At 37.8% G+C, this 25903-nt stretch overlaps 1 protein-coding gene and 1 long non-coding RNA gene across 2 annotated transcripts; one reads left to right on the plus strand and one right to left on the minus strand.

Annotated features, from left to right (window-relative positions):
• Positions 1-719: 719 nt before the first annotated feature.
• Positions 720-7325, minus strand: LOC127559298 (uncharacterized). Its single transcript, XR_007953099.1, has 2 exons — positions 5920-7325; positions 720-5289 (listed from the first exon to the last, which is right to left on the minus strand). It is a non-coding gene; the product is annotated as an uncharacterized LOC127559298 (long non-coding RNA).
• An 8760-nt stretch (positions 7326-16085) lies between these two features.
• BCL2L15 (BCL2 like 15) lies at positions 16086-23288 on the plus strand. The gene is made up of 4 exons (XM_051992987.1): positions 16086-16396; positions 17841-17983; positions 21188-21424; positions 22708-23288. Exons 1-4 carry the CDS (start codon positions 16279-16281, stop codon positions 22732-22734), a joined length of 525 nt encoding a protein of 174 aa, XP_051848947.1. The 5' UTR covers positions 16086-16278; the 3' UTR covers positions 22735-23288.
• Positions 23289-25903: the final 2615 nt, after the last annotated feature.

Below are 25903 nucleotides of genomic sequence, written 5' to 3' on the forward strand. Positions count from 1 at the left end.
GTTTCTCAGGTGGTTTTTAAGGTCTTTCCTTTTATAGACAGATGACTTCATATTTCCACATTTGTGCTGTGAAGCTGAATTCACGATAGCAAGACATGTAGGTGAAGATGTAGAAGTAATTCAAGTGTTTGGCTGTTTAGTACCTTAGCACTTAGAAGGATCTTCATCTTTATCTGCTTCAGCTTCCTTAAGCCTTAAATGAGAGAGGCCCATATCTAGTGTGTGGCTGAACCCAGGCCTAGAATGCAGGTTCTTGACTCGGTCCAATTCTCTTTCATGCTTCAAAGCTATCCCCTTGCACCAAGTACCTGAGGCAGGCAGTGTAACACTTCCCCAGTTTGTTGCTTCAAAAGCTGAAATAACCCATCAAGTTGACACAGTGAGTCATGAGGCTTTTTGACCTATCACCTACAACAAGGACAGCATTCTGGGAGAGACTTGAGCACTGGTTCTTATTAGACACGAGGGTCTATCAAAAGCCTATCCAGGCTTTCATATTAATAGATGGACATTGATTTCCTTGAAGGTATCTTAAGTATTTAGGTGCTAGTAACTGATTTTTCCCACTGTCTTATCATTATCAAATTGATTATATAGAAAATATTAGAATCCATCTCATAGATTAAAGGTATAAAGATCAGTTCTGGGACTGCTTTCATGTTTTGAATTGCTCAGGTGAAAAACAAAACAAACAATCCTACATTTTTTTTTTAATAATTATAACTTTTTATTGACAGAACCCATGCCTGGGTAATTTTTTACAACATTATCCCTTGCACTCACTTCTGTTCTGACTTTTCCCCTCCCTCCTTCCACCCCCTCTGGCAGATGGCAAGCTGTCCTATACATGTTAAATATGTCACAGTATATCCTAGATACAATATATGTGTGCAGAATCTAACAGTTCTTTTGTTGCACGGGAAGAGGTGGATTCAGAAGGTAAAAATAACCCAGGAAGAAAAACAAAAATGCAAACAGTTTACATTCATTTCCCAGTGTTCTTTCTTTGGGTGTAGCTGCTTCTTCTATCATTGATTCTACTGAATTAGATCTCTTTGTCAAAGAAATCCACTTCTTTCAGAATACATCCTCATACAGTATCGTTGTTAGATCAGACTTAATTTGTGTGGAAAGTGTTTTGTAGTTTTGCTCATAAAGTTTCTGATTTTCCCTTGGCAGATAGATTCCTAAATATTTTATACAATCAGTAGTTACTTTAAATGGAATTTCTTTTTGTAACTCTAACTGTTGGGTTTTGTTAGTGATATATAAGAATGCTGATGACTTATGTGGGTTTATTTTATATCCTGCAACTTTGCTGAAGGTGTAGATTGTTTCTAATAACTTTTTGGTAGAATCTCTGGGCTTCTCTAAGTATACCATCATATCATCAGCAAAGAGTGATAATTTGGTTTCCTCATTGCCTATTCTTATTCCTTTAATCTCTTTCTCAACTCTTATTGCCAAAGCTAGCATTTCTAGTACAATATTAAATAGTAACGGTGAGAGTGGGCAACCTTGTTTTACTCCTGATCTTATTGGGAATGGTTACAGTTTGTCCCTGTTACATATGATGCTTACTGCTGGTTTTAAATAGATGCTACTGATTATTTTAAGGAAAAGTCCATTTATTCCTATCCTCTCAAGAGTTTTTAATAGGAATGGATGTTGGATTTTATCAAATGCTTTTTCTGCATCTATTGAGATGATCATATGGTTTTTGTTAATTTGATTATTAATATGGCCAATTATATTGGTAGTTTTCCTAATATTGAACCAGCTCTGTACAGTATTGTTGTTAAAGAGTATAATGATCTTCTGGTTCTGCTCATTTCACTTAGCATCAGTTCATGTAAGTCTCTCCAAGCCTCTCTGTATTCATCCTGCTGGTCATTTCTTATAGAACAATAATATTCCATAACATTCATATACCACAATTTATCCAACCATTCTCCAGCTGATGGGCATCCGTTCATTTTTCCGTTTATAGCCACTACAAATAGGGCTGCCACAAACATTTTGGTACATACAGGTCCCTTTCCCTTCTTTAGTATCTCTTTGGGGTATAAGCCCAGTAGTAACACTGCTGGATCAAAGGGTATGCACAATTTTTTTTTTTTTATTTTAATAGCCTTTTATTTACAGGTTATATGTATGGGTAACTTTACAGCATTGACAATTGCCAAAGCTCTAGTTCCAGTTTTTCCCCTCCTTCCCACCCCCTTCCCCAGATGGCAGGATGACCAGTAGATGTTAAATATATTAAAATATAAATTAGATACACAATAAGTATACATGACCAAACCATTATTTTGCTGTACAAAAAGAATCGGACTCTGAAATATTGTACAATTAGCCTGTGAAGGAACTCAAAAATGTAGGTGTGCAAAAATACAGGGACTGGGAATTCAATGTAATGGTTCTTAGTCATCTCCCAGAGTTCTTTCGCTGGGCGTAGCTGGTTCAGTTCATTACTGCTCCATTGGAACTGATTTGGTTCATCTCATTGCTGAGGATGGCCAGGTCCATCAGAATTGGTCATCATATAGTATTGTTGTTGAAGTATATAATGATCTCCTGGTCCTGCTCGGTTCACTCAGCATCAGTTCATGTAAGTCTCTCCAGGCCTTTCTGAAATCCTCCTGTTGGTCATTTCTTACCGAACAATAATATTCCATAACATACATATACCACAATTTATTCAGCCATTCTCCAATTGATGGGCATCCACTCAGTTTCCAGTTTCTGGCCACTACAAAGAGGGCTGCCACAAACATTCATGCACATACAGGACCCTTTCCCTTTTTTAGTATCTCTTTAGGATATAAGCCCAGTAGAAACACTGCTGGATCAAAGGGTATGCACAGTTTGGTAACTTTTTGAGCATAGTTCCAAATTGCTCTCCAGAATGGCTGGATGTGTTCACAATTCCACCAACAATGTATCAGTGTCCCTGTTTTCCCACATCCCCTCCAACATTCCACATTATCTTTCCCTGTCATTCTAGCCAGTCTGACAGGTGTGTAGTGGTATCTCAGAGTTGTCTTAATTGGCATTTCTCTGATGAATAATGACTTGGAGCATCTTTTCATATGGCTAGAAATAGTTTCAATTTCTTCATCTGAGAATTGTCTGTTCATATCCTTTGACCATTTATCAATTGGAGAATGGCTTGATTTCTTATATATTAGAGTCAATTATATATTTTGGAAATGAGGCCTTTATCAGAACCTTTGACTGTAAAAATGTTTTCCCAGTTTATTGCTTCCCTTCTAATCTTGTCTGCATTAGTTTTGTTTGTACAAAAATTTTTCAATTTGATACAATCAAAATTTTCTATTTTGTAATTAATCATGATTTCTAGTTCTTCTTTGGTCATAAATTCCTTCCTCTTCCACAGATCTGAGAGGTAAACTATCCTATGCTCTTCCAATTTATTTATAATTTCTCTCTTTATGCCTAGGTTATGAACCCATTTTGACCTTATCTTGGTGTATGGTGTTAAGTGTGGGTCAATGCCTAGTTTCTGCCATACTAATTTCCAATTTTCCCAGCAATTTTTGTCAAATAGTTCTTTCCCAAATACTAGGTTCTTTGGGTTTGTCAAAACAATCCTACATGTTGATCTAAAGTGTGAAGAAAATGAGCTTGTGCTATAAGAAATAATGATTAGGATGAAAAACCTGTAAAGATTTAAATAAGTGACATAAAACTTGTGCCAACAGAGTGCCCGCTCTAGCAGCTTCTTTCGTGCTAGAAGGGCCTTAAACATGGTGGGGGTGATTTTAGTTTATGAAGACCCATCTGCCCAAATACCCAGAAGCCCAGCTCCTCCCAAAACGGAGTGGGAAACGTGATACAGGAGAATCAAGAAAAGGTATTAAATCAGGGTCTATTTTTGTACCAGGAACTCAGCTTCTGGGGATGTGCATTAAATATCCCTAAGGACAAGGGCTGTCCTAGTCCTTAGGGAGTTTCTGTGCTACTAGGGGGGACGACAACACGCACACATAGAAGTGTATACAAAGATAATGTGGTAGGGAAAAGTCATTAGCAGCTAGGGTAGGGCTTGAGCTTAGTTTGGAAGAAAATTTTGGGGTTCTTAGAAGCAGAAGAGGAGCTGTACATTCCTGGTGTGGGGAACACAACAGCCAGCAAAGAGAGAAGGTTTTGTGGGTGAGGATCAGTAAGAACCACTTTTGCGAGGCTGAGAAGGGCACGAAGAGAGCATTATATAATGGCCATCATAAAGACCTCTCCGGGCCGAGCTGAGCTGGTCCCGTTTCAGTCTGGAGCAGTTCGAAGAGTTCATGCAGCAAGCCAGGGACTAGGTCGGAGCTGCGCTTTAGGAAAACAAGTTGGCTGGGTATGTGGAAGATGGATTGGGAGAAAAATGGAGAAGTGAGGTGAGGAGGGACTGGACCAGGGAGGTGGCCTTGTGAGTGGGGGAAAGGGAACATGCAAGAGACATCGGCAGCGAGACTCGGCAACCAACTGCCATGTACGAGCAGAGTCAAGCACGACTCCTGGATTGTGCACTTGGGGGTGAGGAGAACAGAAAAGGAAAGCTTGCAAGAAGGGGTGGCTTCGAGGGAAGAGCTGGAGAAACCGCCCCCATTTTATACATCCAGTTCAAACGTGCATCCGGGACAGGAGTGAGGGGGAGCCTAGGCCTGCATAGACTTGGGAGATTTCCTCCTAGAGATGGCAAAGGAAGGCGGGCCAGCCGATGAGCTCACCCAGTGATTTAGAGAGGCCCTGGAGTTCATTTCTAGTGGGGGCCCCAGTTACACGTGATGATCCAGCAAAGCAGACTGAGAGAGAGGTCCGACAGACAGGGACCACGTCACAGAAACCCAAGGAGGAGAGCGACGAGGAGAGGCCATTGGGCAATGTCAAGTGCCCCTCACAGAGGTCGAGAAAGCGTGGAGCTAGGAAAAGCCGGCACCGGACCTGGTAATTAAGGCTCCATCGGCATCTTCGAAGAGATCAGTTTCAGTGGCGAGATGGGTCGGAATCCGCGCAGCCAAAGGCCGAGAAGCGAGAAGAGCTGGCGTCGGGGGCGCAGCCCATCCTGGCTCCCGGGAGGCCGCCGCTCTTCTCAGCTGCACCTGGCTCGAAGCTGATTGGACGTCTGGAATCAGGTGACCCTCCGGAGCGAGGTGTCAGGCGGCGGGCGGAGGGAAGGACGGATCAAAGTTGCCGCGGAAGCCTGTGAGAAGCGAGGCGGGAAGACTCCGACTCAGAAGCGGGGAAAATAGTGGAAGGAGAGAGTTTCTGCGAGCGTGGCTGTGAAAGGGAGGAGAGAGATCGGAGAGATGGAGTGTTAGTGAAGTGGTGGATAAAATTAAAAGGCCCGATTGTAGTACCAAACTACAGAAACCGAATGTAGCTCAGCTCTTGAAGGATGAGTCCACACTAGTTCTAGAAGGTAGGAGGTGGAAGGGGAAGATCAAGTTCTATTCGGGGCTTCTAGAGGATACAAGAGGCACAGAAGATAAGTTGCATTTAAATATATATGAATGTATAAGAAATATGCATGAATATATGTGTGCATAAACTATTGTACGGTCCTTTAATGTGCTTTTGGAATAAATAACCCTTTAAAAATATTTTAAATTAATTTATCTTAAATACAAAATAAAAGAGAAAACAAAAACAAAAAAAATCCATGTGCGAAGTAGAACATAAGAAAGGTTTCAAAATAAGAAAGAATAAATTTCCATTTCAAGAAAGCCTGTATAATAATTATCAGACATTGTCTTCAGAGCTGCCCATCTTGTCTTTGCTTCCTTGTAAGTTTTCTTTTGTTCTCTGCTTTGCACTTTGTATTTTTATTATTTTTTTTCCTTCCCACCTCTCCCAAGAAGGCTACAATTAAGCATGGAAACACACACACACACACATATACATACCTACCTGCATATTCATAAATATCTATGTAAGGCTATTATAGCCTTATAATGTATAATATACTTATATTATACTTGTTTGTCCTCTTTCTCTCAAGGTGGATAACATCATCCTTGATAACTCTGTCTTTCTACAGTTTGTAAATCCATCAATTCATCATTTGCCAAACCAGCAATATTCCAACTGATGGGGTGAATGGACTGCAGCAATAGCCCATGCTCCTGGTAATAAGCCAGCGTCTGAGTGGGCGGGGGCGAGGAGCCCTGTGGATAACCCTGGAGCTCTCTTGTACAGACAGGGCTATTATGCAGCTCTGAGGCTCCCTGTTACCTTCTACAATGGGCGGGGGTGTTAAGCTCTATCTGTCCTGAGTCCATCTTGTCAAACAGGACAGGCTCGCCCACCAGCTGATTATCCTATGTATGCACCCAGCATAGTTAGTTAATGGGCCTAGTTTGGGATCCTCTCCATAAAAAGTCCCACCTTCCCCCTCTTTAATTGAAAGTTCATTAAGAACTTCTGCTTGCTAAGTATTCCAATAAAGCATTGCCCCTTGACTTTGAAAAGGTTTGAGTCTGAATTCTTTCCAGATGACTCCCCACCTTTGTGACTTGTACCTCATCATGACTCGCATCACAACCTTATGCTATAGTTATTTTAAATAGTCTAAACCAATATTAATATGATTGACATATAGTGTAGTTTCCCTAGTTTTCTCTTTTGATTGAATCTATTTTAGCTTTAACTTTGTCTGAGATCAACAATTACTCCTGCTTTTTTCTAATAAATTCTACTTCTGATCATTATTATTATGTTTATGTGTATCTCTCATTTCCTGACTCCTCCAATTACTACCTTGCTTTACTATTAATTAACCTACTCCTCCTTCCTATGATCACTTCCTTATCCTTTCTCATACCCTTTTCATTCCCTCTTCCTTTTTCTTTTCTTTTCTTTTTCTTCCTTTTTCTTTTATCCCATTCTCATTCATCTACATGCTCTTCCCTCCCTATCCCCTTATCCTCTTATTTCTTTCTGGATTTTGATTTAATTCCCTCTTTAACCCATTCTTGATAAAAGTAGGATTTCAGAATTAGCAGCCCTCCTTCCCCACCTAATTCCTCTATATTTCCTACACAATTTTGCTTTTTAGAATCACATTATATTCAGCTCTATCCAATCTTTCAAACTACCCAATTACTAGTTAATGACAATCTTAAGCATAGGGTTTACATTTTCACATATAAAACATAAAATATTTGTCCTCATTGAGTGACTTGTAATTAACCTTTATTTCTCTTGGATTTTATGGGTCAAAATTTCTATCAAGTTCAGGTCTTACAACAAAATCCTGAAAGTCTGGCAATTCATTGAGTATTCATTTTTTTTTTTTTTTTTTTTTTTTACATCCAGGATAATGATATTTTCAGCCACAAGACAACTCTTTTTGCTCTTCAATATATAATGTTACAAGACCTGCATTCTTTTAATGTAGTGGCTGGTAGGTTTTGTGTGATTCTAATTGTAGTTCTGCCATTTTTGAATTACTTTTTTTCTTGTAGCTAGTAATATTTTCTCCTTGATTTGAGGATTTCAGAAATTTGCTACGATGTTCCTGTAGGTTTTTCTCATAGGATTTCTTACAGATGATAACTGGCAAATTTTTTCTATTTCTACTTTCCTCTCTTGTTCTAACATGTCAGGGCAATTTTCTTTAATTGTTTCTTTTTTTGTTTGTTTTTTAAATTACTTCTTGTATTATTGTATCAAGATTCTTTTTTGATTATAGCTTTCAGGTCGTCCTATTATTTTTATTTTCTCTTCTTGATCTGTTTTCCAAATTTGTTGTTTGTTTTTAAATGAGGTGCCTCATATTCTCTTCTTATTTTTTTCATTCTTTGTATTTTGCTTTATTATTTCTTGATTTCATGACTTTGATCACTTCCCCTTGCCCAATTCTAGTTTTTAAGGAAACTTTCTTAAGATTTGTCTTCCTTAAGATTCTGGATTTCTTTTTCTAGTTGACTCTCTTTTCATAATATTGTTTTTCTTGGGTTTCTTTTTTTTAGTTTTTCCTCAATCATTTGATGTCTAAGTTATTTTTGAGTTGTTTTATGAATTCTTTTTGGGTAGGTGACAGTATCTTCTTTTGAAAATGACCCCCAGCTTTCTCTACTCCATTGTAACTTTCTATAGTTGAGTTCTTTCTCCTTTGCCTGCTTTTTAAAATTTTATTTAAAGATGCTTGTTAGTGTAATCATAGCTAGTCCTGGGGAGTAGAAGGTGGTGCCTCTGGCTTCAAGTCCTCCCTTCATTTTTCCCTTCTGGCCTGGAACCCCAAACCAAGTACTCTGCCTTCTGTAAGTGCCTTCAATGTGCTGGTTTCTTCTCACCCAGGGCCACATTTCTGCCAGCACAGCTGGGCCTGGCATCCCCTCATCGGCAAGCGTTCCCAATCTTGCCTTAGTCAGATACCACATATTCTCCATGCTGTCAGGGAGTTGAAAATTCCTGTGACTGAGGCTGAGAATGACTACCTCTTAACCCAGCTACCCCAACACTGTTGTGTTTCAGTGCAGTCAGTGTGGAGGTGTTTGCAGTGGGGCAATAGGAGGGTGCATCAAACCTTTGTCTAGGCATCTTTCTGCATCTTCCCTGATTGTCCCAAAAGGACCACTGTTCTGTTCCAACTCTCCTTTGTTTTTATTGCTCTCTGCTCACCTAAGGTGCTGTTTTGTCTTATTTGTGAGGGAAATCTGGAGAGCTTGGAATTTTCTTTTCTTTTCTTTTTTTGGATAGTCATTGTTTTTCTTTTTTTTATTTAATATTTTTATTTTCCCCAATTACATGTAAAACAAGTTTTTATATTGTTTTTAAAACTTTGAATTCCAGATTCTCTCCCTTCCTCTCCATTCCTATCCCCCATTAAGAAGGCACATGTAAAGTTATACAGAACATTTCCATAAAAATCATGTTGTGAAATGTCTTCTCCTCCCCCAAAAAACCCTCAAGAAAAATAATGTTTAAAAAAGAGTATGCTTCCATCTGTATTCAGATCCATCCAGTTCTTTCTCTAGGTATGGATAGCATTTTTCATTATAAGTCCTTCAGTACTATGCCTGAAAGGCTATAAAACTGCATACCTTTTGGTCCAACAGTCTCACTAGTGCATCTGTATCCCAAAGAGATCATAAAAAAGGGAAAAGGACCCACATGTGCAAAAATATTTGTAGCAGCTTTTTTTGTTGTGGCAAGGAACTGGAAATGGAGTGGCTGCTCATCAATTGGGGAATGGCTGAATAAAATGGCTGAATAAGTTATGGTATATGAATGTAATGGAATATTATTCTATAAGAAATGATGAGCAGGCTGATTTCAGAAAAGCCCGAAAGGATCTACATGAACTGATGCTGAGTAAAATGAGCAGAACCAAGAGAACATTGTACATAGTAACAGCCAGATTATGTGATGATCATCTGTGATGTACTTAGCTCTTCTCAACAATGTGGTGATTCAAGATAATTCTAATAGACTTGGGATGGAAAATGCCAAATGCATTCAGACTATGGAGACTGAATTTGGATCAAAGCATGCTTTTTGGGGTTTGTTTTCTTTCTTGGGTTTTTTCTCCCCATTTTGATCTGATTTTTCTTGCACAACATGACAAATGTGGAAATATGTTTAAACTTGTATCAGATTGCTTGTTGTCTTGGGGAAGAGGAGATGTAAGAGAAGGAAGGAGAAAAAATTAGATGTTCAATCTAATGTTTAAATTAACATTAGATGTTAAATTATCTATCTTTACATATCTTTTAATGTTAATTAACTATCTTACATGTTAAAAACTATCTTTACATATATTTTGAAAAATAAAATACTATTAAAAATAAGTCCTTCAGAGTAGTCATGGATCACTGTATTGCTGAGAATAACAGTCATTCACAGCTGATCATCCTACAACATTGCTATTTGTACACAGTACATTTCACTTTGCTTAAGTTCATATAGAAGACTTTTCAGATTTTTCTGAGAACATCCTGATCATCATTTCCCATAGAACAATAATATTCTATCATAACCACAAACCACAATCTATTTAGCCACTTCCCAATTGATAGGCATCCCCTCAATTTTCAATTCTTTGCTCTGAGAAGAGAGCTGCTCTCAATATAAGTCCTTATAGGTATATATAAGGTCTTTTCCTTTTTAAAAAAAATTCTTTTGAGATTCATGCCTAATGGACCCATACTTAACACCGTACACCAAGATAAGATCAAAATGGGTTCATCATTTAGGCATAAAGAACGAGATTATAAATAAATTAGAGGAACATAGGATAGTTTACCTCTCAGACTTGTGGAGGAGGAAGGAATTTGGAACCAAAGAAGAACTAGCTATCGTTATTGATCACAAAATAGAAATTTTTGATTATATCAAATTAAAAAGCCTTTGTACAAACAAAACTAATGCAAACAAGATTAGAAGGGAAGCAACAAACTGGGAAAACATTTTTACAGTTAAAGGTTCTGATAAAGGCCTCATTTCGGTCAAAGGATATAAACAGACAATTTTCAGATGATGAAATTGAAACTATTTCTACCCATATGAAAGGGTGTTCCAAATCACTACTGATCAGAGAAATGCAAATTAGGACACTCTGAGATACCACTGACACATCTGTCAAATTGGTCAAGATGACAGGAAAAAATAATGATGAATGTTGGAGGGAATGGGGGAAAACTGGGACATTGATGCATTGTTAGTGGAAATGTGAATGAATCCAACCATTCTGGAGAGCAATCTGGAATTATGCCCAAAAAGTTATCAAACTGTGTATACCCTTTGATCCAGCAGTGTTACTACTGGGCTTATATCCCAAAGAGATACTAAAGAAGGGAAAGGGACCTGTATGTGCAAGAATGTTTGTGGAAGCCCTGTTTGTAGTAGCTAGAAGCTAGAAACTGAGTGGATGCCCATCAATTGGAGAATGGCTGAATAAATTGTGGTATATGAATATTTTGGAATATTATTGCTTTAAGAAATGATCAGCAGGATGATTTCAGAAAGGCCGAGAGAGACTTACATGAATTGAGCAGGACCAGGAGATCATAATATACTTCAAAAACAATACTGTATGAGGATGTATTCTGATGGAAGTAGATGTCTTCGACAAAGAGAAGATCTAATTCAGTTCCAATTGATCAATGATGGACAGAATCAGCTACACCCAGAGAAGGAAGACTGGGAAATGAGTGTGAACTGTTTGTTTTTGATTACAAGTATCATCTTCCCATGTAGGAATGTAAATAGGGGCAGCTAGGTGGTACAGTGGATAAAGTACCAGCCCTGAAGTCAGGAGGATCTGAGTTCAAATCTGACCTCAGACACTTAGCATTTCCTAGCTGTGTGACCCTGGGAAAGTCACTTGACCCCAATTGCCTCAGGAAAAAAAAAGACTTAGGAATGTAAATAGATAAACCTTATTAAATCCCTTATGGTATACCTTTCTTGATTACCTCCTTATGCTTCTCCTGAGTCCTGTTCAACTCTGATCTTTTCGTCATGAATGCTTAAAAGTCCTCTATTTCATTGAATATCCACATTTTCCTCTGAAGGAATATACTCAGTTTTTCTGGAAAAGTGATTCTTGGTTGTAATCTTAACTATGTTGCTTTTTGGAATATCATATTCCACATCTCCAATCCTTTTTATGTAGAAGTTGCTAAATCTTGTGTTATCTTGAGTGTAGCTTCATTATATTAGAATTGTTTCTTTCTGGATGCTTGCAGTATTTTCTCTTTGACCTAAGTGTTCCAGAATTTGGTGATAATATTCCCGGGAGTTTTCATTTTGGGATCTCTTTCAGGACATGAATGTTGTATTTTTTCAATTTCTATTTTACTCTCTGGTTCTAGAATATCAGGACAGTTTTCCTTGATAATTTCCTGAAAGATGATGATGTCTAGGCTCCCTTTTTTTTTTTTCTTTTTTTTCTTTTTATGAAGGCAATTGGGGACAAGTGACTTGCCCACGGTCATACAGCTAAGAAGTGTTAAGTATCTGAGCAGATTTGAACTCAGGTCCTCCTGACTTCAGGGCTGGTGCTGTATCCACTGTACCACCTAGCTGCCTCCTGGGCTCTTTTTTTGAGCATGGTTTTCAGGTAGACCAATAAATTTTTTAAAAAATTGTCTCCCCTGGTTCTATTTGCCATGTCAGTTGTTTTTCCAATGAGATATTTCACATTGTTTTCTATCTTTTAATTCTTTTGAGGTTTATTTTTATAGTTTCTTGATTTCTCATAAAATCATTAGATACCATTTGCTCAATTCTTGTTTTCAAGGTTATTTTCCTCAATGGGCTTCTGTATCTCCTTTCTCATTGGGCCAATTTTGCTTTTTAAGGCATTCTTCTTCTTAGCCTTTTTTTTTTTTTTTGTATTTCCTTTTACACCACTCTCCATTCTCTTCCCAATTTTCCCTCTATCTCTATTTTCAAAATCCCCTTTGAGCTCTTTCACAGCCTAGATAAATTTTCATTGGAAGCTTTGGATTTAGGAGCTTTGATTTTGTTATCTTCTTCTGAGTGTGTGTTTTGATTTTCCTTGTCACCATAGTATCTTTCTATGATCAGAAACTTTTTCTGTTTGCTCATTTCCTCAGTCTCAGTAAAAGTACTCAGCTTTTAACTCTTTGTGAAAGTAGGGCTCTGTTTCCAGGGTGTCCCAAGCTTCGGGGATTTTGTGCAGCTGTTTTCAAAGGTCCTTCTAGGAATCTCACCATAAGCACTTCTTGCTGCCCTGGAATAGTGAGTAGTATTCTTACTCCACTGTGGCTAAAGCAAGAGTGCTTCCTCAGGGCTAGTAAGGAGACCTCCCGTGAGCGGAGGCCTCCAGAAGCTGCCACCATCACTGCCTACTTCCACTCCTGGTTTGCTGGTTCCCCAAGGCCCTCTCACTTTACCAAGAAACCTTTCCTGCCGACCTTTCAAGTTGCTCTTGAATCTCAGGACTGGGAGGTCTAGAAACCACCAGCACTGCCGCTGATGTAGATCAAGGTCCCTGGGCCTGTTCCTGTTTTGCTGGCTCTGGAGCCCTGGGTCTGTGCTGGCCTTAAGTCCCCTTCAGCTGGAAAATTATTCCTTTCTGTCCTTTTGTGGACTGGGATACTCTAAAATTTATTTAGAATTATTATTTAAAGGAATTTGGAGCAGTTTGGGGGAGAACTCAGCTAGTTTACTCAGTCAACTTGGCTCTGCCTCTGAGCTTGGAATTTTTTCACCTATTCTGCCGTATTCCCAGATTTCTCTCTGGTAGCGCCTTTTATGGCTTATGTTTTTATGTCTAAATCATGGACTCATTCTGATCTTATCTTGGTATAAAGTGTGAGATGTTGGTCTATATCTAGTTTCTCCCAAACCACCAGGAAGTTAAAATATAATGGGAACATAATTATCTAGTTGGCTCTCTGCTCCTGTAACCTTCTAACCTTTGCAGCTGTAGCGGCTTTGTGCCTGTGTAAAATAGTAAAAATAGGTAGCATTGATATGGTACCTTAAGGTTTCCAAAATGCTTTACATGTTATTTATTTCATTTGATGCTCATAACAACCACAGGAAGTGTGTGCTATTATCATCTCCATTCTGCACCTGAAGCAGCCAGAGGTTAGGTGACTTGCCTAGGATCACAGCCTAGTAAATGTCTGAAGACAGATTGAACTCCAAAACTTCCTGACACCAGGTTCATCACTCCATGCACCGGACACTTAGCTTCCTAGTTTCAGCCCTGCCCCAGACGATGGGATCAGTCCTACCACTGGATGGGAAACTGAAGACTAATAGAACAAGGCTTGCTATTTACTGCTTGTTCTCTGACTCGGTTCTAGCAAACACGGGTTTTTATATTATTTTTGGAATCTAGTTCTGTTTGTACTCCTAAGTTCTAGTATCTTGTTTCTCTCCTTTATAAACCAATTCTTCTAAGACTGAAGCCATACCTCTCCCCACTCCTGATCACTAATGACCAGGAGACATTTCTGCTACTGGATTTTCTTAGTCCGACAGAGGATCTTTGAATTCTCTAACATCCTTCTGCTTCCTGATACTGCTTTGGTGCCCCATCCCCTTCTTTCATGTCCCATCTGCCTCTCTACATCTGTCAGACCTCAAGGTCCTGACCATTGCTGTTGACCTATATATCCTCTCATTAAATGCTTTTTTAGTGATGGATATAGCCCCCAAAGTCCAGCTGAAAAAAAAAAAGTGAATCAACAGAACTATAAGGAAGTCATTTTCCTGTAGTTGCTTTCTTCACCATAACTAACCTTTACCCGAGCTATCTGTAGTTTGACGGTTCATGGAGCCCTGAAAGTGTAATGAAAACTTTTTTCCTCTTGGGTGTGGTAACAGGTGTTGAGCTGAAAAGATTTATATTTGCATTCTACTCCTATGCCACTGTGATCTCTGTTTTAAGTACATTGTTTTAGATAATTTGTCCAATGTCTCATGGGTAATAAGTAGCAAAACCTCCGATTCTCTGAATTCTCTAATTCTGATTATCTAAAATCAAACAAGATTTTAAAAACAATTTAATCTGTAAAATTAAGGTTGTGTCTCAGGTGATCTCTCTAAACTAAACTACATCTGTAGCCAATCCAAAGGACTACAAGAGCCATTTCTCTAACCAATGCGTTAGTGCACTACAATATGCTGAGGAAAGACCCTTCCTCATGACATCAAAGAGCAGTAAATGAGTTTGACCTGGCTTTCCCTCCACAGATTTCAATCTTTGTATCACATTTGAAAGTTGTCACACTTGGAAGATTTGTTTCCCCTGCAGCCAGCTTGGCAATGAGTTTTTGGCTCATCACTAGTGAAGTTGATCTTTAGATGACTAGTGTAAAACAGATCATGGGCTATATTTTTCCAGTTTCATAGGAACTTCTAGAGTTTTTTGTAAGCTGTCATAAACTGCAAGAATCCAGGGGTCCCTTCTGGCCATGGTGAAGCACTAAAAATTGGAAGAGATACAAATATCAGTAACATATAGATATGGATCCTCAAAGACCACCATAGAGTAATTGGATTGTTCTTACATCTGAAGAGCCATCCATGAGATGTGTCAAGGGGCTGCTATCCGTTTTACCAACTTTCTAGGTGTGAAGGAAGTAAATAGCCTGAGCAAATGGATATAGAGATGGGAGATGGAGTCTTGTGTATGTAGACCACCAGAAGGCTCATTTGCCTGGAATATGGGGTATATTCTATAAGGAAGAATGAAGGGGAGTAATAGAAAATAAGACTGGAAAGGTAGATCAGAATCAAAGTTGTTTAAAGACCAAGCCCAGGAGTTTGTATTTGAGCACAGCAAAAACAGATATCATAGAAGGAGTCTTAGTTACAGAAAACTAACAATTTCTTTAAAAAAAATTTTTAGTAATAGTTTTTTTATTTTCAAAATATTTGCAAAGACAGTTTTCAACATTCACCCTTGCAAAATGTAGTGTTCCAAATTTTTTCTTCCTCTTTCCCCCCATCCCCTCGCAAGTATAGCAAGCATTCTAATATAGGTTAAAAATGCAGTTTTTCTAAACCTATTTCTACATTTATGCTGCACAAGAAAAATCAGAACAAAAAGAAAAAAGAAGGAGAAAGGAAAAAAAAGCAAGCAAACAGCAATAAAAAAGGCAAAAATACTGTGTTGTGGTCCACATTCACTTCCCACAGTCCTCTCCCTGCAGGTGGCTTTCCCCATGATGAATCTATTGGAATTGACCCAAATCACTTCATCGTTAAAAAGCCAAGTTCACCAGAATTGGTCATTGCATATTCTTCTTGTTGCTGTGTACAATGTTCTCTTGCTTCTACTCACAGCACTTTGCACCAGTTCATATAGTCTCTCCAGACTTCTCTGAAACATCCTGCTGATCAAAACGAACAGTTTCTTCTTTGACATAGACAGAAACTAAAAGAACCAAGTACTCAGGCCTAGTCAACCATGAGACACTTTGAGAGGACATCCCAGAGAAGTCGCTTAACGCACAGACTTTCTTCCAAGGGCCATTGCCTAATATATAGTTATTTATTAATTTCTGTGCAACTACCAAGTGGAGACCAACGATAAGCAACTGGAGAGTCATTGCAAAGAAAGACTTCCTGGTGTTACATCAGCCCAAAGGGAAGGTTTCAGTTCTTTATACAGCCTTTGGCTGTTAGCAGAAAACTCATTCTGATGGGCAGGGCTCCAATTGGCTCTGTGTAAGCTATTGTACGTGGAAATCACCCAGAAGAAGCAAAACTACTGTTAGTCTCATTTTCTGCTGAAGTGCATGAGGGCCACTTGTTTAGGGAAAAGGCTACAGATCTGACATGAAGACTTTTGAGGAACAAACTGAGTGCATTGTGGAATCCCTGTTCAATGAATTCTTGCCTCCACCAATGATGTCCCAAGGCCCCTCGTTCCGTAGTGCTGATGTCCCAGACTCTGGTAAGACTTTCTGAGTAAGTAATGGCTCTGGCTCAATGCTCTAGGCCAGTGGTTCACAAACTTTGTTCTCAGTATCTTCATGTTAAAAAACTATCGAGTCTTTGACAAAGAGACCTAAATGAGTTTCAATTGATAAATGATGGACAGAAGCAGCTGCACCCAAAGAAAGAACACTGGGAAATGAATGTGAACTATTTGCAATTTTGTTTTTCTTCCCGGGTTATTTTTACCTTCTGAATCCAATTCTCCCTGGGCAACAAGAGAACTGTTTGGTTCTGCAAACATATATTGTATCTAGGATATACTGCAACATATTTAACATATATAGGACTGCTTGCCATCTGGAGGAGGGGGTAAAGGAAGGAAGGGGAAAAATCGGAACAGAACCGAGTGCAAGGGATAATGTTGTAAAAAATTACCCTGGCATGGATTCTGTCAATATAAAGTTATTATAAAATAAAATAAAATAAAAACTATAGAGGATCTGTTCAAAGAGTTTTTGTTCACATGGGTTTTATTTATAGCTATTTACTATATTAGAAATAAAAAATTATTTTGAATTTGTAGACCCTCTGAAAGGGTTTCAGAGACCCCAACAATTCTTTGGACTACACTTTGAGGACCACTGCCTAGGCACTGGACCTCCCGCATGAAGAATTTTCTACTAAAGTAAGTCAGTACCACGTCGACAAGTTATAGTTTTAGAGAATGGCTTCAGGCACTGAGAGATTAACTAACTTGCCCTGGATTGTGGCCCACAGTATGTGTCAAAAGAACAGGACAACAATGCTCTTCTTCTTTCCTCCTCCAAGGCCAGGTCTCTGTTCACAAGACACAGCCCTTTTGGTTTTCTCTGTGTTGGTCTTTAACATTGTCTTCCCTCCTCCTTTTATTAGGTAGGTTTGATGTTGTTCCCTTGTGTCCGACTCTCCGCAACTCCAATTGGGATTTTCTGATATTGGATATTGGAATGATTTATCATTTCTCTCTCTAGCTCCTTTTACAGATATGGAAATGAGGCAGAGCCAAATGACTTGTCCAGGCTCACACAAAAAAGTAACTTAGGCCAGATTTGAACTCAGAAAGATGATTCTTAATGACTCCAGACTTGGTACTCTATCCATTGGGTCACCTAGCATCATGTTAGTTAACAGAAAATTCTGGTTGGTGGTCTGTTCTAACTTTTTCTTTTTAAACATTAGGTAGTTTACAAAAAGTAAAAATGGGCCACCAGCCAGCCAAAATTTTCTGCAAATTAAGAGTTAAATTTGTGTCTCCTCTGGGATAGGAGACACACCATGGTAATTCAGCAAAGGGATTTTCTGTGGGACCATGTCAATATTATTAAGAGGGGGAATCCATAACAGAAGAGGGCTGAGATTATTCAAAATGTTGACAGTATTTACCCATTCCCTAAAGGATGATTTTGTTTCCTTTGTCTTAGGTGGTGAGCCAAGCTCTTTTGATGTGACAATCATTGCTGCTCGTCTAAGAATGCTAGGTGATCAGTTAAATGAAAACATGGAAATATATAGAAAAGTGGAAAAATCTGCCAAAATAGTCATCACCAAAGTTACTACAGAACAGGTTGGGTTTCTAATCCTTGCTTACTATTCACTTTGTTCTACTATAGCAATTCAAAGGAAAAAAAAAGTGAGACCCCAAACCCAGTCAATCTGCTCTAAAAGCTCTGAAGTTAGAAATATGATTAAATTAACCCAAAGTATCATAGAATTGCAGAGTTAGGGAGGACCTCAGATGCCATCTAATTTATCTGTTTGGGTTCTTAAGTTCACAGTAATTCAGAGAATTCAATTGTTGCCAAGTATGTAGGAGCTAACTGCAGACTGAGCTGAAAGGAGGTTACTTCCCTGTGACAGAACACTTCACAGACATGGTTTGGTATACTCAATACAATTTGTTGTTCTCAGTGTTGTATTTGGTGGAGAAGTCTTGCTATATAGGGACTGACTGAAGGAAATGGGGATGAAAAGATTTAGTAAAAAAGAATGAGAGATTTTCAAACATCTGAAGATTTATTTTATGGAATAGATATGTTTTATTTTGCTCTCAAGGGCTGATCTAAGCCCTAATCACCGATTGGATATTGCCTCAGTTGAACTGAGATCTGCTAAAGGCATTAGTTTAAAAAGGCCAAGGTCTTCCATTGCATCCAATCCTCCTGGTCTATATTTGGTCAATGGACCCAGATGACTGCAGGAAAAAGTGAGGCTGATGACTTTTCACTGCCCTCCCTCATTTAAATTTGATTTACTTGCACTCGTTGGTATCACCTCCCTGATGTCTCCTCCTCTTAAAGAATGAGGGACAACAAAAGGCTGATCTAGAACCTGTGGGTAGAAGAGCTTACATTTAGGACAATTTGGGGGTGGAAAAGAGCTTTTAAAAAAACCAAACCACTTTTTCAGAGGCACTCTGCATGACAACTTCTTTTTTAAAAAATTTTTTTATTAAAGCTTTTTATTTTCAAAACATATGCATTGATAATTTTTCAACATTAATCCTAGCAAAACCTTGTGTTCCAATTTTCCCTCCCCTTCTCCCATCCTCTCCCCTAGATGGCTGGTAATCCAATATGCGTTAAACATGATAAAAATATATGTTAAATCCAATGTACGCATACATATTTATACAATTATCTTGCTGCAGAAGAAAAATCAAATCAAACCAATAAAAAAAAAAGAGAGAGAGAAAAGCAAAATAAAATGCAAGCAAACAACAACAAAAAGAATGAAAATGTTATGTTGTAAACGCCACTCAGTCCCCCATAATTCTCTCTCTGGGTGCAAATGGCTTTCTTCATCACAAGATCACTGGAAATGGTCTGAATCATCTCATTGTTGAACAGAGCCAAGTCCATCAGAATTGATCACCATATAATCTAATTGTTGCTGTGTATAATGATCTCCTGGTTCTGTACATTTCACTTAACATCAGTTCCTGTAAGTCTCTCCAGGCCTCTCTGAAATCATCCTGATGGTTATTTCTTATAGGACAATAATATTCCATAATACTCATAAACCATAACTTACCCAGCCATTCTCCAATCGATGGGCATCCTTTTGGTTTCCAGTTTCTTGTCACTACCAAAAGGGCTGCCACAAACATTTTTGCACATACAGGTCCCTTTTCCTTCTTTAAGATCTCTTTGGGATATAAGCCCAGAAGAAACACTGCTGGGTCAAAGGGTATGCACAGTTTGATAGCCCTTTGGGCAATATTCCAAATTGCTCTCCAGAACGGTTGGATCCATTGCATGACAACTTCAGTTGTGTTTTGGTTTATTTCTTTAAAGGAGGGATAACTTTTCTTTTTCCTATAATTATGGAATCTAAAAAAGCAGGGTCAGTTTCAGATAAATTAGCAATGGAGTAAGGGATAAGAGTTGAGGTATATTCAGTCATACATTAGAATACTAACTGAAGTCACGAGACAAGATCTCCTGTACCATGATCATGCATTATTTCTCACCCAACAGGGCAATAGTCAATATTTCCTGGAGGATGTTGTTGAAGGCAGGGGTTAGAGAACCCAGCTACTATCCTCAATCTCTGCCCAAAGCAGTGTTAGATATATGGTTTTAGCCCCCTTCCAGAAGCAGCAGAATTCATTCATCTGAAAGCCTGTTCCCTGTTAAATGCCTCATGGATTTTTAACTCACATGTCCCATGAACTGACACACCTTGTCTCTAACAACCTAACTTTCTACCTCATAACCTCATCTCTCAACTGAACTTGGTTTCTCCCCAATGATCTCTCGTTTGCCAAATATGAGAATGGCCTTTTTAAAGTAACCATTCTTGTGGTATTAGACACTGCTGACTACTTTCTCCCCAGCTTGAATACTGTCTTCTTTCTGGGTTTTTGTGCTATTACTTTATTTCTTTTTTTTTTCCAGATTCTTTGCTGGATTATCATCTGAATCTCTCTCTCTAACTCTGGCTCTCTCTCACAGCATTGTTTTAGGACCTCTTCTCTTTTTTGCTCTGTTTTCTCTCTTTTGGTAACCTCATTAGCTCCCATGGGTTTCATTAGTATCCCCACATCCCTGAATCCACCTAGTTTCTCTTCTAGACTCTAGTCCCATATTACCAACTACCTGTTGGTAACACATCTAGTTTCATGTCCTTTTGACATCTTAAAATAGACATGTCCAAACCAGAGCACATTACCTAAATTCATCCCTCTTCCAAACTGACTTATTTCTGTCCATAAACAATGCTCACCTTCTAGTAAGTTATATTTGAAACTTAGGAGTTATCCTTGACTCATTCCTCTGTCCTTCCTTCCTACCTGTTACTCTCTTGCTGAATAAACTTTTTTAGCTTCCCCAATCCACATTTCCACCATCTTTAGGCACCTACTAGTCTAGCCAAAATGGCCTTCTTGCCTTTCCTCCCAACACTACCCTTCCCACATTTGTGCTTCACTGCCTCCTGTCTTAATGTTCTTTCTTTCATTCTTTTCATGCCTAGTTTCATTCAAACCTTAGCTCTCAAGCACCATTTTCTACATGAAATGTTTCTGGATCACTCCAGCTCCTAGTAATGCCTTGTTGTTCCCTAATTAGTTTGTATTTATTTTCTTTATATTATGTATGGATATATTTTTACACATACACATACCCACACCTGTGCTATCTACCTATCAACTTTTCATTTCTTGAGGGCAGGAGTTTAAAGTCTATTTTTGTATCCCCAGCACCAGCACGGACAGAAATATACGAGGTCCTGATACATACTTATTGATTTATTGATTGTTTTTCTCCAGGCAATTGCTTCACTACAGGACACAGTAAAATCTACAGTGCAATCACTCAGCCAGACGTGGTGTGCCCAAGATCCTAACCTAGTCTATGAGAGGGCCTTTCTGGCTGTGTCTGTAAAGTTACTGGATGTCGTTTCCCGCAAAATACCTCACATGGCCAGGCAGTTAGCAAGGCCCATGAGGAACATGATCAATGAGGACACAGGTGTTCGACAGTTTATTGAAGGACAGGGTGGTTGGGTAAGTGCTCTTTTTAATTCTGCTGGGCTTTTGCCTTTTGTTTGGACTGATGAGCAGGGATTTACAATTCTTTACTCTGTCACAATTTCCTGGTTGTGAGATTGGCCAGGCCTGTTGCCAGTAACTGTCTGTGTGTAGTTGTTCCATGCTGATATTTATAACTAGCAGTTTGCTGGCAAATGTTTTAATGAACTGGATTTCGGGAGGGGGAAGGGAAGAGTATACATAGTACACTTTTAAGTTTAATCTGTATTACTAACATTTTCTTTATCCTTTTCTTAAGTCTAGAAATCAAGAAAACAATAAATTAAGCCCTGATTTATAATGTTGGCTGATTTCTAAGAAATAAATGCTCACCCTAAAAATTTAGCAGTCAGCTCTCCATGGCTGATTTGAATGGAATTCTTACCTGTCAATACATACATACATATACATATGCATGTGCATATATACTTAGATACATGCCCATATACATATATAATACACTTATTTATTCACATATTTAATTATATGTGTGTATGTGTGGGTATATATGCATGTATACATATATTTGAATGTATATATATATATCTCATATAGCATATATACATACCTATACATATATACCTATTATATATGCCTTATATATACATACATACACATATATATATCCCCATATAGATATAGACATACATACACACACACATATATATATTTATATATCACATGATTTCATTGTCTAGGGAATTACTGGGCCAGGAGATGCCTACAGGTCATCACCTCTATTGTCTTAGGAAATTGCTTACAGCATTGAGAGAAGACAACTTGTGCAGAGTCACAGAACAAGTATATGTAAGAGTCAGGACTTGAACTCGGGTCTTCAAGACTAATTCCCTAGTTCTATCTCTATAGTGAAATCTTAATGTGGATTGTCTAATTTGCGAATTATATGTAGCAAAATGTAAATTTCAGTTTGTGTTGTTAGTGAGTGCACATTAATTTGAAGATAAATCTAAGCAAAACAAAACCCAACACATTTGAAAGGTTGGAAAAGTAATTATATAGTATATAATCTGGCTAAATCTAAATTATTTTCACAAGATCTGTTCTTTGGGATGATCTGAAGCATTGCTCCCCTCTGTTAACAAAATTTATCAAAGGACCTTTTAAGAGAATATTTTCCAGAGATAATTCTGAGCCATTGGGGGGATGAGGGAAGGTGAGATTCCCAAATTTCCCTTTTAAAAGTTTTTGAAGAATGAGAACCATCTGACATTAGGGTTTTTGTTTTTATTTTTTGGCAGGAGAATCTGATACCAACTCTCCATTGACCATTATCTAAATCTTGACTGGCTAATTGAACATCTTCTGTTGAAAAAGAAAGAAAGAAAAAGTTCGTTTGTTCAACACCTGAATTTTAGCTGTTTAATTACTCTTTTACAGATTCCTGTGGTTATGGAGCAAATTCATGACATCCACAGGCATTTTGCAGTCTTTGTTTTTATTTACAAACAGATAGAAACATCTTCAAGACTGAAAGGAAGGAATTTTTGATTGAAGAATTGGTGACACTGTGATCTAACTTGTAGGAGAGACTTTGGGGCAGAGGTATTCTCATATCATAACCTGTAGGTAAATGGCTATAAAATCAGTCTTACCACTTGATTTGAGTTTGTCTGCTATTGCACTGATATGTGTACGAAAGAATTTTTGGGAAATCTATGAGATGGCACTTCCCCTATTTAAAAAAAATTAATTTTGGGTTGAGATTGTAATTTCATTGATGTGGGGAACTCAAACTGTAACTCTGCCCTCTATGTAATCTTTGATCTAATGATACTGGCTACCTTATTTTTCCTTGAATAAAATATATCTCCTAACTTCATATATTTTCTTTTTTAAATTAATTTTTCCTTTTTCCAATCCTTCTTTCTCTCCCACCTCACTCCTCTGCCTCCATTGTAAAGAAAACTAAAAAATTCTGCAATAAATATACATAGTTAAGCAAGATATACTCCCACATTGGTAATGCCCGGAATGAGTGCCTCACTCTGAATATCTAGCCCATTTGCCTTTTGTCAGAAGTTAGGTAGTATTCAAAATCACTAGATCCCAAGAACTGTGATCTTTGTCATAATTATTAAGCCTCTGAAAATTGTTCATTTTTACAATTTTTAATAGTAAAAATTATTCTCTATTCACTTTATTCTGCATAAGTCCAAAGCTACCCCTGTTCTCCTTAACTTTAGTTATTTGTATAGACTTCCGCTTATGCCTTCCAATTATGAGAGATAATAAGTTTTCCCTTGTTGGAAGAAGCTGACTTTGCTTGACCCTAGAGATAGCCTCAAAGTGATCAAAACTAAGGGAAGTTAAGGGAAGACAAGGAGTTTTTTGTTTGTTTGTTTAGTTTTGATCCCAACTAACCTCATGATTTGAGCAACTCCAAACTGATTTACCTGTTGCTGTACTTGGGGTCTAAGCCTGCTGTTATGACCAAGTTCAAATCTTCCTCCCCCATCCCCAACCTCAAACTTGGAGTTTTTGTGCAAACCAATTTATGTAACAGTTTCTCATGAGACTTCCTCCCTCTTGAAATGCATTTAATCCTGCCTCACCTGCAACCCCCCCTTGCCTCCTGCTCCTCTTGGACAGGTACTAGTACCTGGTACTGTTTAATAAACCCAAATTGCAATTTTCTTACTATCATTAATGACCTTTCATAGGCTTTATTTCAGTCTGACAGCCTCATTTCTACTTTTTTCTTCCTAATATATATTTTAAGTCCATTCTTTCCTTTTTTTAAATCATCAAAAAAACAAAAAAACATTTTTAGACTCATAATTATATTTTACTTCCTCTGTGAACCCTGATAGCACCAGTTGTTAAGATATGGTATCCACTGTTACACTGTAAACATTTTATCCTCCTTGACTCTTTCAAATTATTCAATTGTATTACCTTTTCATGTTTCTCTTTACTTCAGAATATTTGAAAGTTTCTATTTAGCTTTGGTCTTTTCATCAGGAATGGTTGGGAGGTCTCCATTTCATTAAAGATGCCTCCTCCCCCCTTTAGGATTATATTATATTTTATTTTACAACTTCTTAGTTGTAAACCTTTATCTTTTGCTCTTTGGAATACTGCATTTTATGATCCTTACTCCTTTATAATCTTATGTTATACTGATTATGATTTCTTGGTCACTATAGTTCCTTGAATTCTTTCTTTTTGACTGCTTGAGATATTTTTCCTTTGTTTTAGAAGCTCTGGATTCTGGTAATGATATTCTTGAGAATTATCATTTTGAGGCTTTTTACAGAAAGATGACTGCTTTCTATTTTTACTTTGCCCTCTTATTCTAATTATATCAGAGAAGTTTTCTTTCACCATAAAGATTGTGTGGGTGGAGTAGGGATAAAGTGAAGAACTTCCAGCTGTGTGGAGTGGAATAGAGATAACATGAAGAATTTCCAAGGATGTTTAACTTCCCCTTCTGTATTTTTAGTTTCTCTAGGTCTCTGTGACCTGCATAAGTATGTTGAGAGTAGCCAATATGTACTTAGATTTTAGAAGTATTTAACCTCGAATGATGGCATTTATCACTGTTCAAGTTAATCAACATTTGGACAATTAGTTGTTTGATGTATGGTTCCTCCTGGAACTAGGGAATCTGCTGTTTTGGGCATGAATAACATCCAATTAAGGGGTAGGGGTGGAGGGGCACCTATCTCTTAATGTTCTCCAACTCATGATGTAATCCTTTGTAACTAAAATCTATAAAAACTGTATATCTTATACCTTTCTTTAGCCCTTTTACCGTGAGCTCTCTCTCCCTCCTCACGGTGGAACTGCTCATTCTCATGAGAATTTATTAAATAAATAACTTATCTGCTTTTTACTTAGAGAGGTCTCTGAGTAGTCATTTTTGGATAGGATTTTCTATCCCTCACAAGATGACATAAGATATCCAGATTCTGTTTTGGTATTTTTTGTTGTTGTTGTTATAACTTTCAAGTACTCAGATGATTCTTGGGAATCCTTGGAAGTCCTTCTGCTTCTTAATATTATCAGAGATTTCAAATAGGGAAAACATTTTTTTTTACAATTATCAATGCAAGTTTATATGAAAAATCTCTAATCCAATTTTTAGAACTTATTATTTAAACAAAATGAAAGTACATATATCTCATTAGAAACATTTGGAAATCTTGTGTGTGTGTACATACAGACACAGACACACAGAGACATAAATATATAGATATTCTACTTTTTAGCAAAAAAAGTTTTCTCAAAATATATTACTCTATATAATTAGAAAGTTTTTACATCTTTGTCTTATTCCCCTATTTTGAAAATGTTGTTTCCATGTCATCCTGAAAGAATGACATATATCAAGGATCTAATCTTATATATGCATATATAACTATTAGCAAATGGATGCTTAACCCAAGAACTTACTTGGTTGCTTAGGATATGGTATTGACTAAAAATTAAGAT

The sequence above is a fragment of the Antechinus flavipes genome, chromosome 4 (genome assembly GCF_016432865.1).
Source record: "Antechinus flavipes isolate AdamAnt ecotype Samford, QLD, Australia chromosome 4, AdamAnt_v2, whole genome shotgun sequence".
Classification (NCBI taxonomy): domain Eukaryota; kingdom Metazoa; phylum Chordata; class Mammalia; order Dasyuromorphia; family Dasyuridae; genus Antechinus; species Antechinus flavipes.

Coding starts and splice junctions, on each gene's coding strand:
- BCL2L15 (XM_051992987.1), top strand. CDS start 16,279: ATGAAGACTTTTGAGGAACAAACTGAGTGCATTGTGGAATCCCTGTTC. Junction 16,397..17,840: donor TGCTGATGTCCCAGACTCTG/GTAAGACTTTCT, acceptor CCTTTGTCTTAG/GTGGTGAGCCAAGCTCTTTT. Junction 17,984..21,187: donor CCAAAGTTACTACAGAACAG/GTTGGGTTTCTA, acceptor GTTTTTCTCCAG/GCAATTGCTTCACTACAGGA.